Source organism: Pyricularia oryzae, chromosome 2 (assembly GCF_000002495.2).
Source record: "Pyricularia oryzae 70-15 chromosome 2, whole genome shotgun sequence".
Taxonomy (NCBI): Eukaryota; Fungi; Ascomycota; class Sordariomycetes; order Magnaporthales; family Pyriculariaceae; genus Pyricularia; species Pyricularia oryzae.
This window is the reverse complement of record NC_017850.1, coordinates 4,975,672-4,990,412: the sequence shown is the minus strand read 5'-3', so window position 1 is coordinate 4,990,412 and position 14,741 is coordinate 4,975,672. Positions and strand designations below refer to the sequence as shown.

The following is a 14,741-nucleotide window of genomic DNA, read 5'->3' as shown; positions in this document are numbered from 1 at the left end:
CATCTGAAAGGCGAGACGCTAGAAACGGAAAGAGTTCAGCCTACCTAGTGACCACACCTTTGAAATCCGCAAGCGTCACTCCGCCAGCCCGTAGTCCAGTCATGCCGGAATCCACCGGCACAGAAGACCCCCAATCTCCAATTGTCATTCGCCTGAGCCAATCTCAGAGACAAAAGACACACGCCCCCTTGGAAACCTGTCACACTTATTCCAGTCTAGGTCGCAACACACTCGCGCGTAAAACTTAGAGACACACCCCCAGCTTTATCAGTCGTCATCTCAAACCCGTTGATAAGATTGCTCTTGGCTTCGTTACTTCAACTTAGTCGGCATCACGCCCCCATGCCTGCGCCTCTATTAGTTAGTTATTATATGGCCTCGAAGAAACGCGCGCGCCCCCCTCCCCGGGGTTTACTTTTTTTCTTCTTCTTTCACTTTCATCCTTTCAACTTTCAAACAAGAAAACAAACAATAAATCACATCTCGAACTAGTCATAACGACTCATTCTGATTTACATACCTATTCTGTACCATCTTAAAGCGTTCTGTTTCTTTTGCCCCTGGTTCGCTTGTTGTTAGTCCGTTTAGCCCCAGTCTTTCTCATCTGCCGCATCCCAACGCCCTTTCCATCTTTTGACTCATACGAGGCGCTCCGACCCCCTTTCTAAGCGGCAATCGCCATTCGCAATAGCAACTGTCTATCCTCATTACTTATCTTCCCTCATCCGCACATAATCTACCTGCTTTGCCATACCTTAAACAAGTCCGCTTTAAAGCACCCTTTTTCATCATCAATAAAGGAACATCTGACGACATTCCTGCTCCTTCTGTCTCGCCTGCTTTCTCTTGACAAAGGCGCCTCCCTACTATTCTGTGTCATACATTCCAGCAGAAGAGCCTCGTGATAACCCGGTCCCAGTGGTGTCACGCAAGCAACTCGTCGTTATTCTCGAGTTCTTTGCCACCCCGTCATCGACCTTTTCTGTGAAACAGATACTTACGACCATCAATTTCTTTGTTTCAATAACCCTTTCGGACTTCGTATCACTTAATCCCTAATACCTCCCCCAATCCATCAGCAATCTTAGACTGGCATAACCCTCCGAGACCACCTGTCCCAATCAGCTATACAACGACATCTCGTTACACAGGAACTTATCAGGAACTTCGTCAAGCCGATACCAAGGCACCTCAGGATTCTCATCCCTGTCCGTCTCTTTGGATAGACTTTGGACATTCTCCCTGTGGACGGGAACATCCCCAATAACCACACAACTATGGCTACCATGTTTGAGACACCTGCCCAGTACGAGCGTGACATTCGCGGCGCAAGCAAGGAATGGCGACGCGGAAAGAACTCGGCAGAGAAATGGGCAATTGGTGCCAGGCCGCTAGCCGGCGTGCGCTGTGACATGATCACTGGCGAACTTTCCGGAGGCAATGAGGCCATGCTTGCAAAGGTCAGGCCGAGGAAGAAGCACTCTGACTAGTAAGTGTGGAATCAAGTTGAATGGTAGCAAATGATCTCGAGCTAACCGCCATAAACTCATAGCCCCAGCCGGCTGAAGAAGGGTGGCAACGTCGGCAAAGCAACTCGCGGTAACCCAGACTATCGCCACGTCAATGGACGTGCGAGTGGCAGACTTGGCGCACAAGGAGAGATTGAGGAGACCTCCAGATCAATACTAGATCTGCTTGTTCCTCAGACCGCCCTGAGGGATGGCATCGAGGGCGTCCTGTACAGCTACGATACTACCGAAACCCCAGGGCTGCGTGCACCAGTCGGCCTTGACTTGTATGTCAAGACAAACCCCAAGACGACCGAGAGGTTCGTCGAGAAGGAGTACGAGATCGTGGACACCAACGGTGATCTGCTCAAGGGCCGCAAGGCCCGCCGGGATCTGCGCAAGTCAGCCGGTGGCCCAAGTGCCGCTGAGAGGCCTGCTACGGCGTCGACACATATCGACGACGACGATGACGATTTTGAGCTTCTCTGAGAGCAATCGTTGCGGACGAGCATTCGGAGGCGTTTTGATTTGTTGTCAGCTAGCATTTTCGACTCTCGTACTCATGTATAACCCTTCAGCAAACTGCCATTTTGCAGCATTCTTACTTTTTTTTCTTTCTTTCAGGGCGACTCTGGATCCTTTTTTTTTTTTTTTTTTTTTTTTTGCTTAATTCATTTAGAGTCCCGGAGTCTGGCGTTGATGAAGTTCGCTGGGGCACGTATGATTATTCATGCGCCAAACGTTCATTCCTGGGTCTGCTTTACGCTTGACAGTAGATTACCTACCAGCTGACATTGGGCGGTGCTGTTCTACTTGGGTTCCTGACCTTCAATGAACGATGGGGTGTACAGGTCACAGCAATGTGCACCAATCTGGCTTTAGGAACCTGTTTGCGTTAGAATGTGTGTTATGATTATTCAACGGCATATGTCGATGTTGTTTTCCAGCTGTTGGGAATACCGTTCATAGAGTGGAGCTGGGAAGGTGAAGGTGGATTGTGTCAGCGAAGGACATTAGGTCCAGTTGTCACTAGCACTGGCAGTGTGCAAGTCCCTGAAGTCACCGCTTCAGCTATCTGCTGTCAATGCGAAGTCGATTGCTCTGGTCACAGATAACATTGCTCAATCAAGTGTAAGTATGACAACAGACGCAACTAGAACTACCAAGTTCCTATTTAAACTTGTTTCGGGATGATGCTTGATACAGCGCCAACTGTACTTTGGTGGCTCACAAAGGGAGGGAGGGATATCACAGCCAGGCTCAAAAGCCGATGAGTGTCGGCGAGAATCAAACTTGTCCCATCTCTGTGTGTCACTGTGTGGGTAATTCTGACTGACTTGTGGGCAGGTACGTAGGTAGGTACGCAAACAGGTAATAAACGTACCTATGTAGGTAAGGAAGGTAGGGAGGAAGGTAGAAGGGATGACGTTAATGGGCAGAATCCCGAGACCGCCCTTACAATGTCACTCACGTGACCGCGCGAACTTTTGAGAAGCAACCTCAATGGTTCCCAGGACCCGTTTGCGGCTCGGCATGCCATGCCCACGTTTACCAAGTCAGTGACCAACAGGCAGGAATGCACCGTTAGCAAACCATTGGTCCTGCTTCGTACCCTTCCAGTCTTTGAAAAATTCGGAACTGTCATTGGCGCTTGACTGCTCGCCTTGACTGGGTGCTAACTGGAAACGATTCAGCATTGCTTCCTCAATACAGTACCCGCCTGGGCTAGGTACTTCACCACGACGGTTCGACCTCGCTCGTCCTCTGGAGGCCCTGTATGCGGAAAGCCTTTATTGCAGGGCTGAGCAGGAGTCTCGCAAGTAATAGCTCATTCGCCCGTACATCTATTTACCGCCTCTCCCGTTCCAATCTCTGCGCCGCTGCCACGACAACGTCCTTGACCCTCACACTCAACCGTGCCCAACCAACCTCCAGCCCCGTCCCCGTTGGCTCGCTGTGCCTCTACTCCTCGAGCGCAACCACCCCGGCGACTGCTGCACACCACGCGCCTCGCGATACCTCCGCCATTGACACGTCCAAGATGAACGGCCCAACCTCGCAGCGCGCCAAGAGGAAACAGGGGTCGGCCTCGTCGCTTGACGACCGTCCGCCCAAGCACCAGCGAGCCCTGAACGGCGCGAAGCAGCAGTCCACCGGCGATAACACCCCGGAGGAGGACATGTACGATCAGGGTCTTGATGATGAGGATCTACTCGCCCAGGCTCTTTTGCCATCCGTCGGCCCAGATACCGTCGAGTGGCAGGCCACCATACAAAAGGTTGTCAGCAATGTCGTCTCGATCCGGTTCTGTCAGACTTGCTCGTTCGATACCGATGCTGCTCTCACGAGCGAGGCGACTGGTTTTGTAGTGGACGCTGAACGAGGGTACGTTTCGCATTGATGCCGACCAATGGCTCTTGATATCCAATCAACAAGCTTGTTGGATACGCCAAGACCGCTGACCTCATCCCCGATTCGCAGATATATCTTGACAAACCGCCACGTCGTCGGCTCTGGCCCCTTTTGGGGATATTGCATCTTTGACAACCACGAGGAGGTTGACGCTTATCCGGTTTATCGCGATCCTGTCCACGATTTCGGTATCCTCAAATTTGATCCGAAGGCCATCAAGTACATGCCAGTCGCAGCGCTTCCGCTTCGTCCGGACTTGGCCAAAGTTGGTGTCGAAATCAGGGTCGTTGGTAACGATGCCGGTGAGAAACTCAGTATTCTTTCAGGTGTCATAAGTCGTCTGGACAGGAATGCCCCTGAATACGGCGAGGGCTATTCAGACTTCAACACATGTTACTGTAAGCGATCCTTCTCCGCTCTCTTGGTGGTTTACCGCCCCTAGTTTCCGCTCTTAGCTTGATTCTAGGGTCACTCTAAGATTAGCTTTGACTAATACGATACTATTTAGACCAAGCAAGTGCGGCTGCGAGTGGTGGCAGTTCTGGTAGTCCTGTTGTCAACATCGATGGCTTCGCCGTTGCTTTACAAGCAGGTGGTAGAGCTGACGGGGCATCCACCGACTACTTTTTGCCCCTCGATCGCCCACTTCGAGCTCTCCAGTGCCTACAACAGGGCAAACCCATCACCCGTGGTGATATTCAGTGTCAGTTCCTGCTGAAGCCGTTTGATGAGTGCCGCCGTCTCGGCTTGGCACCCGAATGGGAGGCACAGATGCGCAAAGCGTTCCCCAAAGAAACAAACTTGCTGGTCGCCGAGATCATCCTACCTGAGGGTCCCTCATCTAACAAGGTGGAGGAAGGTGATGTTCTCCTCAAGGTCAATGAAGAGCTCATCACCGAGTTCATCCGCTTGGACGACATCCTCGACTCAAACGTCGGCAAGCCCGTTAAACTGCTGCTGCAGCGCGGTGGAGAGGATGTGGAGGTTGAGGTTGACGTCGGAGATCTTCACAGCATCACTCCTGATCGCTTTGTTTCAGTGGCCGGCGGCAGCTTTCACAGCCTGTCATACCAGCAGGCACGCCTCTACGGCGTGGCCTGCAAGGGAGTCTACGTGTGTGAGGCTACGGGTTCCTTCAGGTTCGAGACAAGCGACAATGGATGGATTTTACAAACCATCGATAACAAGAAGGTTCCCGACTTGGAAACCTTCATCCAAGTGGTCAAAAACATCCCCGATAAGGCGCGTGTCGTGGTGACCTACAAGCACCTGCGCGATCTGCACACCCTCAACACCACCATCATCTACGTTGACCGCCACTGGTCCTCCAAAATGAAACTGGCGGTGCGGAACGATGACACAGGCCTCTGGGATTTCACAGACCTGGCCGATGCTCTTCCGCCCGTTCCGCCCGTCCCTCGCAAAGCATCTTTCATCCAGCTCGAGCATACCTCACATCCTGCAGTTGCGGAACTTGTCCGCTCGTTCGTCCATGTAACGTGTACAATGCCGATGAAGCTTGATGGCTTCCCCAAGAATCGCAAGTGGGGTATGGGTCTTGTTATCGACGCCGAGAAGGGCTTAGTTGTCATCTCTCGGGCGATTGTACCATATGATCTTTGTGACATCTCTATCACCATTGGTGAATCCATCGTGGTCGAGGGCAAAGTGGTCTTCCTTCATCCTCTGCAAAACTACGCGATTATCCAGTACGACCCCAAGCTGGTAGACGCTCCGGTGCAGAGCGCCAAGCTGAGCTCGGAAGAGATTACACAAGGCGCCTCAACATACTTTATTGGTTACAATAGAATCGGCCGTGTGGTTCACACTGCCACCACGGTCACCGAAATCTTCGCAGTCGCCATTCCTGCCAACAGCGGAGCTCCTCGCTACCGCGCTGTCAATGTGGACGCGATAACCGTTGATACCAATCTGAGTGGGCAGTGTGGAAGCGGCGTGCTCGTTGCTCCTGATGGTACGGTACAGGCCTTGTGGTTGACATACCTGGGAGAGCGTTCCCCTTCGACCCACAGGGATGAAGAGTACCATCTGGGTCTGGCAACACCAACCTTGCTGCCGGTCGTCAAACAAATACAGCAAGGCATTGTCCCCAAACTCCGCATGTTGTCTGTCGAGTTCAGGTCCATCCAGATGGCCCAGGCTCGCATCATGGGAGTTTCAGAGGAGTGGATCCAGCAGGTCTCGCTGGCCAACACGTCGCACCACCAACTTTTCATGGTGACGAAGCGGACATTCGAGCGTGACCAGGATGAAAATAGCGGCGCGCTGCTCGAGGGTGACATCCTGCTCACCCTGAACGACAAGTTGATTACTCGCATATCTGAGCTGGACATCATGTACTCACACGAATTCCTCGGCGCCGTCATTGTGCGAGAGACCAAGGAGCTCAAGCTCAAGCTGCCGACTGTGGCGGCCGACGATGTCGAGACTGATCATGCTGTCTCATTCTGTGGTGCCATCTTCCATCGCCCGCACCAAGCAGTTCGTCAACAAATCAGCAAACTCTACAGCGAGGTTTATGTTTCTGCAAGGACCCGCGGTTCGCCATCTTATCAGTATGGCTTGGCTCCTACCAACTTTATCACCCATGTAAACGGCAAGAGGACGCCGGACCTCAAAACCTTCCTTGCGGCCGTTACCGCTATTCCTGACAATACATGTAAGTTGACCATTTGCCTCCGTGAGAATTTGACAAAGAATATACTGACAGTCTAATCTCCTTTCCTCTAGACTTCCGTCTCAAGGCTGTTACATTTGACAGCGTTCCATGGGTTGTGACGATGAAGAAAAACGAGCATTATTTCCCCACAGTCGAATGGATCAAGGATAGTTCCGAGGACTGCGGGTGGCGTCGTGTCACATACGAGGGCGGCAAGGCCATGGAAGGCGAGCCGTCTGAGGGTGTTCCGGCCGTCGAGGAAGAGGCTGGAGGCGCCGTCGACGATGACGTCCCGATGGCTGCTGTGGAGAAATAGTGCGTTGTTATTTCAGGCGCCACCAAAGCAAGATTGGGTGGCCAGGTCAATAACAGGGCATATACGCCACTGCTACCGATCCCCCTTGATTTGGGCACGTCCCATTGCATAAAGTACAGTCTACAAGCTGATGGATACATGGCTACATCACCAGTTAGTGTATAAGCGATAGGTTATGAGGCCTGGCACAGCTGGATTGGATTTGGCCAAGTGCTTTTCAGCGCTTCTATTATCTATGGTTTCTTTTTATGTACTCTTCTAGCGCCGCATGCTACACGGCCGGCAAAATGTATTCCTAACACATAAAAAAATAGAAAAAAAGAACCAGGAGTCTGGCCTGCCTAGCGTCTTTCACGGTGGCGATAACAAATAAGAGGACTTTGCGATTAATCCAAGCGTATGGAGACGTTTAAGCAGCAAGACCAAGCCGCATTGCTACCTAGGGATCAATACGAGCTCAATTTAATGTTCAGTCGGAGTTGAGCGTAGATTTGGTGCTGAGGCCACTTCGATGAAGGATGTTGAAAGGGTCACGTAGCGTTAGGAGTTTGGGGAGTTTGACATTATTTTCTTCCAATTCATCATTATACTTGGATGGCATTTCACCAACGCAAATTATCCAGGCATGAAAAACTATGTATATACTCGACGATGTATGCAAATGGTGGTCTCCCCGGAAAACAAAAACAGAAAAGAAAAAGAAGAAAAAAACAATTTAAATCACAAGATCCGTCGGTAACCCAGACCTCAAGCGAACATGGCTTTATTCTTTTCAACATGACCCATTATTATCAGCATCATCATCAAAAACCAAAACATATCCCAATCGTCATAGATTACCATGCAATGCAAAGTGGTGTACGCGACAAGACTGAAAAACGCGGAAAAATTTAGGGCAAGAAGACAATCTTGGAGCCGACGGGAGCCGAGGCCTTTGGCTCGGGCGAGGGCTTGCGCAAAAGGATGGGAGAGGAAGGGGTATCGCTAGCCCATACGTTCTCCGTCTCGATGTTGGCAAAGAGGTTGGGCTTTGACTCCTCCCCCTCTTCTTCTTCTTCATCTGGCTTGTCGGGGCCCGCCTGGGCTGCTGAGATAGAAACAGAGCTCGCGGCGGGAGCCTGAAATAGCACTTCATTTGCTGCGTCGGTTGTGGGGGTGACTGCAGTCGATGGGACTAGTGTAGCGCCGTCATTAAGCCCCTTGAGGTTCCCGGAGCTGCTACCACCCACTTCCGGTGAAAACATCCACCGCTTTTCGGCTGCCGGAGACGTCGGTATCGAAACATCAGACGGGGGCGTCGGTTGCGCATCGACGTGGACGCCAGAGGAGGCTACCGAAGCTGTTGGGCTGCGTAAATTAAATTCAGTCTCCGAGTTTACGTCCGAGTACGACAGGCGCGACGAGGCAAGGCTGCTAGTCGTGTCTCGCTTGCTGCTCCTTCGGCCCACAAAACTCCAGCCGCCAGTCGCAGTCGTAGGAGTTGTTGCCGCAGGGGGTGAGGCGGCCGTGTTGCTGCTGGATCGCGCCCAGGCCTTGCGCTTCTCGCCGGCCCACGAGGCCCACGAGCTGGCATACGCGCCAGCCCTCGCACCTACGGTCTGCGCCGGTTGTGCAGACTTGCTCAAATCGGCGGCACGTGTAACTCCGGATAGATCCTGAGAATTGCGTGCCGTACCGTTTCCGTTATCCTTGGCCTGCTGTTGCTGCTGCTCGGCCTTTTTGCGTTGAGCTTCCCGCAGGGCCTCAACGTCAGAATATAGTTTATTGAGAATCGTTGACGCTCGCTCTTTGCCTGCAGCGACGCCGCGGCCAACAACGACACCGGCAGCGGCAAAGCGCTCGTCCAAGCCCAGATCCTGGACTTGTTGCGCAAGACGGCTAAGCCCGCTCGCGCACGGATGTTTGGGTTCGGCAATGTCAAACAGACAGTCGTCCGTGTATGTGTTCCACATGCGGTAGTTGTCAGTTCGCATCCAATGCTCGATCCAATCCGGGTTGAAGTCAACCGAAGGGTCCCCCTCAACGTGGGACAACTGCATTCGAGGATTGTCCTTGTGCTTGGCCTGCCAGTTTCGGCACTTGACGGCAGCCATCAAGGACAACATGTAGTCCTCGAACTGCAGCCTGATCGACTCCTCACTACCTCGATACCCCATAGTCTTGGGGCGCCCTGGGTTTGCTTCATCCCAGGTGTCGTTGACTTCGGCCGCAACAGATTCGATCCACCGCCTGTCTGCCGACGAAAGGGAGAGCGCCGACTTGAGAGACTGCGATGTTATGCTGACCGAGTTGTGGTCTAGGTCGATAAGAATGTCGCTGTACCGATCCTTTTGCTGCAGCAGGATGGAATTGGTACTTCCTACAATGTAGGATTTGGTACCATGGTCTGCTAATATGTCCAATTGCTGTAACGGGGTATAGGGGCCAAACAAGCTTCCCTATATCATTGGTGAGTATCATTAGCGGCGTCTCGTGACCAAATTTGGACGCAGGAGTAACAAACCTTGCCGAATATTTGCAATGGCATCCCCATGTAAGCCAAGAGGGACGTGCGATCACTGGTCTTGACACCAGTGGGTTTTGATAGCCTGTCCTCGTAACTGTGTAATTCTGGACTGGCGCTGTCTTGTAGGTGGCGGAGAAGGCCGGGTATCAATGAAATAAGAGAAAACTGCATCATGCATAGTCGCTCGCAACGAGATCCAAAGAAAAGCATCTAGTCGGCGATGGTGGAGATATTAGCCAAGGACACAGCGCAGGCCGGTTTAGCCTTGTAGGGAAAAGAGCCCAGTCCCTGCTTACCTTGGGCTGCAGTAGACAGCACTTAAACAGCACTAGTGTTTGCCATTTGAACTCTCTGACCAATTCCCGCAGGCTAAGACCCAGGTACGTATCTTTATCTTCATCCTCAGATGCAAGCCTGCCCCTGCCCTTGTCCTCAGCAAGGCTCTCCTGGAAGCGGCGAAGAATATCGACATCAGTGAACTCTCGCTGGTCAAACCAAGCTTTGGTGATGATGCTCATGCGCTCGCGCAACATGCCGAATGAACGCGGGTGATCTGCGATGACAACGACGGCCTTTTGTACCGTCGACCGCGTCACATCCGCGGGTCTGTTTATCAACTGAGACGAGTCCATCTGACGCGTGCACGCGATTCCGAAGAGTGATGTCGCTGGGGAAGCCTCCGTGGCTGGGCGGAGGAGGGTGAAGTAGGAGAATTCCTCGGTAGAGCTGCAATTGGACCGGCGGCAGCCTCTGTTAGTTATACGTTTACACTTCCCGGTTTCCTACTTTGACTCGAGTTACTCAACTCCGAGAATACACTTACGCATGCGCACCATCGCTCAGGGCCATGAACGGCAGTAAGGACCAATCGTACTCGACGGCGGGGTCAAAGCCCTCCGGGGCGCCGAACCATCTTTCGACCTCGGGGCCTCGGGCATGGTGAAAATCGACCACGGCCACGAGCGGCACAAAGTCGCTCCGCATCATGCTGTCGCTACTTCTCCTGCTGCTCTCGGTGCCGTTGCCATTTCCCATGAGGTCTTCGGCGCCGCCCGTAGAAACCGCCATTTTGTTTTGTTTTTGTGGATTTGGAGACAACCTCGATCTCCCCCAAGGGCTTCCGGCCCGTGCTTTGCTGCAACAGCGACCGTGCTGCCTATATTCCAGTCCTATTTTCTGTTCCTCCCTTCCCTACTCAAGGGGGGCTTTTGTTTGCGCCGAAGAGAATCCGGGTCGCTAGGTCGTCTTTTTGGATGACCTAGGTGGCGGTCAGGAATCGCCCGGCAGCAACGTTGTCCCTTGTCGCGAATCCATACGGCGGGGGCGGCGGCGGTGGTGGCCCTTGCCTTCTTCGAAGAGTTGTGCCCCGTCCCCTCAATCGGTGACTGACAGGATGGCGGTTGTTGATGGTTGCGCCTTGTTGGGCGGAGAATTGCGTCTCTTAGTCGTCGCAGGATTGTCTGGTAGTGGGTGACTGTTATGTATGGCCGATGGGCTGGCTGTTTTGATGTATGTCTACCGCCGGCCAGGGGTTGGGATCTCCTGGTGATTTGTTCTGTCCTGGGTGGAGAAAGATTTTCGAGGGTACCTACCAGACAATACCCCAGATTAATGTGGGGTTGGTTTCTTTTTTAGAGCAACAGTAATTCTCGAGTCCTCGACGGCTTAGCCACACTCAAAATGAGAACTGAGCTAAACTGAGGAGGCCTCGGGAAGGAGATAACTCTGACTGTCGACCGTCCCCGTGTAATAAACCGAATATTTCTGCATATGCAATCAATCATCTGTGAAAACCCACTCCTAACGAAACTATTTTCCATGAAAGAGATGTCAAAATCTTTATGGACTCATATCCAGTACGTATGATATGCACTTCACATGGCAATCTCTTACCAGACGCCTGAGCTCCGAAAGAGTATCCACTGTAATTACAGTAGCAGCAAGCCTCGTCGCGGATTGCAACCTCTTTCAGGGGGTTCGCGCAAGGGAAAGGAGCCCGCCCACCTGTACCCAAGTCAGCCATGGCGGATAAGCCGGCCGCGGCACCCAACTCCCGTAGCTGGGGCGCCTAAAAACCCGTCGTCCCACCAAACGCATGGGTTTTTGTTTGCTCGGCGCTGCTCCGTACTTTAATGGCAGGATTCTCTTGAAATGCGCGACGGCCCGGCTAGAGCTAGGCGGCTGGCTTACTCTACTGTAATGACCCGTCTCTGATGGATGCAATCCCTAATCATCAGTGCGGCAGGCCTGTGGCTCAAGGCTAATATCTTAAGGAGCTGATCATGTTTGCAATCTAGCCCAAAATTAGACTACTTAACTACATATATAACAATCCGTGAATGATCGCCACCCCAATCATTGTCGATCACAAACTGACTGTACAGAAAGCCTTGTACCGAGCTGCCCGAGGACAATCGAATGCACACGATAATATACTACATGCCAACGTGTCCCGACCTCATACTCTGCATCTCAATACTTGTAGGGACTGATGCGCAATTATTCAATTATTTTTTTTGAGTTTATTTTTATTTTCCTCTCTGTTGCCTGAGGGGTGCCACAAGTATCTATAACATGCTTTGCAACAAACTGCGACACAATCGGCCGTGCAACGATGTACCCCTGAACCTTTACTACAACTGTCTGCATCTTTCCCTGCGTATACTCCGGCTTTTGCCGGCTCGGGGTTCGATAAACAGACGTTCGAGCCACTCACAGCATCTCATGTAGACTGTATCCCTCCCATAGTCCAAATGCGCGGTTGTGATGAATGAAATCATGAACGGAAAAAAATTCGACAAAAGGGTAGGTCGTGATTTGTTGGTGTAATCGTGGTATCGTGTATGCTCTCAACCCTTGCTTCTGGTGCCTCGCGCCAAGGCGTTTTTCTTTTCTTTTATTGGCCGGTAAACTGGTCGTCCATCTGTTGCATACCAGCTTCCGCATTATGGTAGTCCAGAATCTCCGAGTACCTAGGGAGTTGTATAGATTAGCCACCACTCTGGACAGAACGCATAACCAAGGAGAGTCGGGTTGCACTAACATCATAATTTTCCATGTGTCCACAGGTAGGTCTGCGTCATTGAAGCTCCAGTCGAACTTCTCCTCCGCTATGGGCTCGTCGGTGGGGTCGTGGTACGGGGTCAGGTATTCGTGGGCCAATGCCTCTGTCGCTGTGATACGCTTCTTGGGATCGAATACGAGCATCCTCTCCAACAGATCGATTGCTGCTCACTCCGTTAGACTCAAACTTTGTCGAGAATCACATGCTCACTTTCTCTTCTCACACATACCTGATGGGTCAGCGTTCTTGAATTTGTTCTTGAGAGGCTGTCGCTCCCGCTTGGGGAGTGACTTGACGAATCGCAGAGTCTGTCATGTTTTCGCAAGAATTAGTATATTTCATAATAAGGATGGCATGAGTTCCTCGAGGCATACATTTTCGCTGGCGATTGTGTTGATCACATCGTCGGGCGGGGTTCCCAACAACTCCGTGATGATGGAAAATTGGTTTACGTGATCCTTGCCAGGGAAGAGTGGCTTGCCCTCAAGCATCTCGGCGAAAATGCATCCCGCGCTCCAGATATCTACCTCGACGTCGTATTTTTGCCAAGTAAGCATAATCTCCGGCGCGCGGTAGTACCTAGTGGAAACATATCCGGTCATCTGGGGGTCCTGAATGCGAGCAAGACCAAAGTCGCAGATCTTCAAGTCGCAGTTCTCGTTGACCAGGATATTGCTAGGCTTCAGATCCCTGTGTACCACACCAGCTGAGTGGACGTATTTCAGGCCACGCTGCCAACAGTCAGGTTAGCTTTTGCGGCCAGTGAAGAACCTGACTTGGGTAATCTAGCATACCATGATTTGGTAAAGGAAGTACTGGATGAACTGCTTCTCCAAAGGCCTGGATGTCAGGAGCCTGTGCAGGTCGGTGCCCAGGAGTTCTGTCACAAAGTAGCTACAGGATTTGTTAGTCTCACGGCCTTCAGAGTGCCTAGCGAAATTTTGATGGAGAAGTGGTATAAATTTGGCCATATTGTGCTTACATGTCCTCCAGCGGCGAGATGAAGATGTCACTGAGCGAGATGACCTGTGTGGATGAGGTTAGAAATTGTATTGGTGCTGCCACAAGAATAGCTGCCTGGACCAACATTTTCGTGCTTCAGGTGCTTCAGCAGCTTGAGCTCTCTGTATGTCCTCTTTGCCAACACAGGTGTGCTGAAGGGCTTCATAATCTTCTTGATGGCGACATTCTGGTTTGTAAGTTGATCCCTCGCAGAGCTGTGGGGAGTTAGCCTGCATGCTCGATCACGCCGAATAGAGGTTAAAGCGCATCTACTTACCACACCAGTCCAAATGCGCCCATGCCAACAGGTTGTAAGTCCGAGTATCTGTTTTTTTTTATCCTCAGTTAGCCCCACGAAATTCCTACTTTTCTGGTGTTGGCATATGGTAGTACCTCGAAGTTATCTCGAACGTGGTGCCGAAGATCTGGGCCCGCACGAATTCCGCCATTGTGAAAGGCTGTGTGTAGTACCGTCGGGAAGCAGGTTTCAAGGCCTACTGTAACAGGCGCCGGTATGCCGATATAGCCAATCCAGAGATCCCGGGGGAGATTGTCAATCCTTTGTTGCGCAAAGTCCACGACGGATCACACAAAATGACGGATCCCCAATTACTAGGTATTCAGACAAACTACGCTCGTGGTTCTCAGAAGACTTGTCGGCTCAAAAGCTTCACACTTTAGCTTCGTGTTGTCACACAGCGCTGGGCTGTCTAAGCTCGTAGTCGCAAAGCGAAGAGAAATAGCGTCGTCGAACGGTCTCTGCTAGTAGGTCGATGGATTGCGGGAAAAGCGGGTGAAGCTGGATGGGCGCTTGACTGATTGAACTATGTTCACTACAGTTTGTGACAGACAGTGCAGTTAGCGACTGAACCCGACCAAGATCGCAAGCTGTCCGCTGTGGGTACCCCGCCTCTTGTCACTGGTTTTTGAGGCACCTGCAGAGACGATTCGGCGGAATCAGGAAGGTCCGCTGAATTAAACCGGGTCACGTCTCTGGAGCGCAGTGGCATCTCGATGATGTCGGTACAGCGAAAACCAGCTCCAAAAATTGCACGGTTTTTTTGTTTTTGTTTTTTTTCCTCGCATGTTTTCTTACCTCCTACCGAATATGGCCTCGCCGGACGTAATAAATTCCTTCTGGGTTCTACCGTCGTTAAGACGATGAGAATTGGGGCGAGGATGCACTGGTACCGATTCCAAACTTTCGGGACAGTCGCAGCGCGAATCGAGGGCTGATAAAACGTCGGAGGGCT

The 14,741-nt window shown here is 51.8% G+C and overlaps 5 protein-coding genes across 5 annotated transcripts; 2 read left to right on the top strand and 3 right to left on the bottom strand.

Annotated features, from left to right (window-relative positions):
* The first annotated feature begins 174 nt into the window (after positions 1–174).
* Positions 175–2,699, top strand: MGG_01825 (uncharacterized protein). Its single transcript, XM_003714794.1, has 2 exons — positions 175–1,489; positions 1,553–2,699. The coding sequence occupies exons 1-2, from the start codon at positions 1,278–1,280 to the stop codon at positions 1,995–1,997; spliced, it is 657 nt and encodes a 218-aa protein (XP_003714842.1). The 5' UTR covers positions 175–1,277; the 3' UTR covers positions 1,998–2,699.
* Positions 2,700–3,037: 338 nt separating this feature from the next.
* On the top strand, positions 3,038–7,330 carry MGG_01824 (Pro-apoptotic serine protease NMA111). The gene is made up of 4 exons (XM_003714793.1): positions 3,038–3,893; positions 3,990–4,318; positions 4,429–6,600; positions 6,672–7,330. The coding sequence occupies exons 1-4, from the start codon at positions 3,286–3,288 to the stop codon at positions 6,914–6,916; spliced, it is 3,354 nt and encodes a 1,117-aa protein (XP_003714841.1). The 5' UTR covers positions 3,038–3,285; the 3' UTR covers positions 6,917–7,330.
* A 476-nt stretch (positions 7,331–7,806) lies between these two features.
* On the bottom strand, positions 7,807–10,490 carry MGG_01823 (LAlv9 family protein; the record flags this gene model as incomplete). The annotated part of the gene is made up of 4 exons (XM_003714792.1): positions 7,807–9,354; positions 9,420–9,632; positions 9,719–10,148; positions 10,246–10,490. 4 exons carry the CDS (start codon positions 10,488–10,490, stop codon positions 7,807–7,809), a joined length of 2,436 nt encoding a protein of 811 aa, XP_003714840.1.
* A 190-nt stretch (positions 10,491–10,680) lies between these two features.
* MGG_15780 (uncharacterized protein) lies at positions 10,681–11,445 on the bottom strand (the record flags this gene model as incomplete). Its single annotated transcript, XM_003714791.1, has 3 exons — positions 10,681–10,860; positions 11,316–11,344; positions 11,427–11,445. The coding sequence occupies 3 exons, from the start codon at positions 11,443–11,445 to the stop codon at positions 10,681–10,683; spliced, it is 228 nt and encodes a 75-aa protein (XP_003714839.1).
* An 873-nt stretch (positions 11,446–12,318) lies between these two features.
* MGG_01822 (CMGC/MAPK/P38 protein kinase) lies at positions 12,319–13,937 on the bottom strand (the record flags this gene model as incomplete). Its single annotated transcript, XM_003714790.1, has 9 exons — positions 12,319–12,394; positions 12,466–12,649; positions 12,716–12,794; positions 12,861–13,217; positions 13,281–13,380; positions 13,469–13,512; positions 13,574–13,703; positions 13,766–13,813; positions 13,882–13,937. 9 exons carry the CDS (start codon positions 13,935–13,937, stop codon positions 12,319–12,321), a joined length of 1,074 nt encoding a protein of 357 aa, XP_003714838.1.
* Positions 13,938–14,741: the final 804 nt, after the last annotated feature.

Coding starts and splice junctions, on each gene's coding strand:
- MGG_01825 (XM_003714794.1), top strand. CDS start 1,278: ATGGCTACCATGTTTGAGACACCTGCCCAGTACGAGCGTGACATTCGC. Junction 1,490..1,552: donor AGGAAGAAGCACTCTGACTA/GTAAGTGTGGAA, acceptor ATAAACTCATAG/CCCCAGCCGGCTGAAGAAGG.
- MGG_01824 (XM_003714793.1), top strand. CDS start 3,286: ATGCGGAAAGCCTTTATTGCAGGGCTGAGCAGGAGTCTCGCAAGTAAT. Junction 3,894..3,989: donor GTAGTGGACGCTGAACGAGG/GTACGTTTCGCA, acceptor CCCGATTCGCAG/ATATATCTTGACAAACCGCC. Junction 4,319..4,428: donor AGACTTCAACACATGTTACT/GTAAGCGATCCT, acceptor GATACTATTTAG/ACCAAGCAAGTGCGGCTGCG.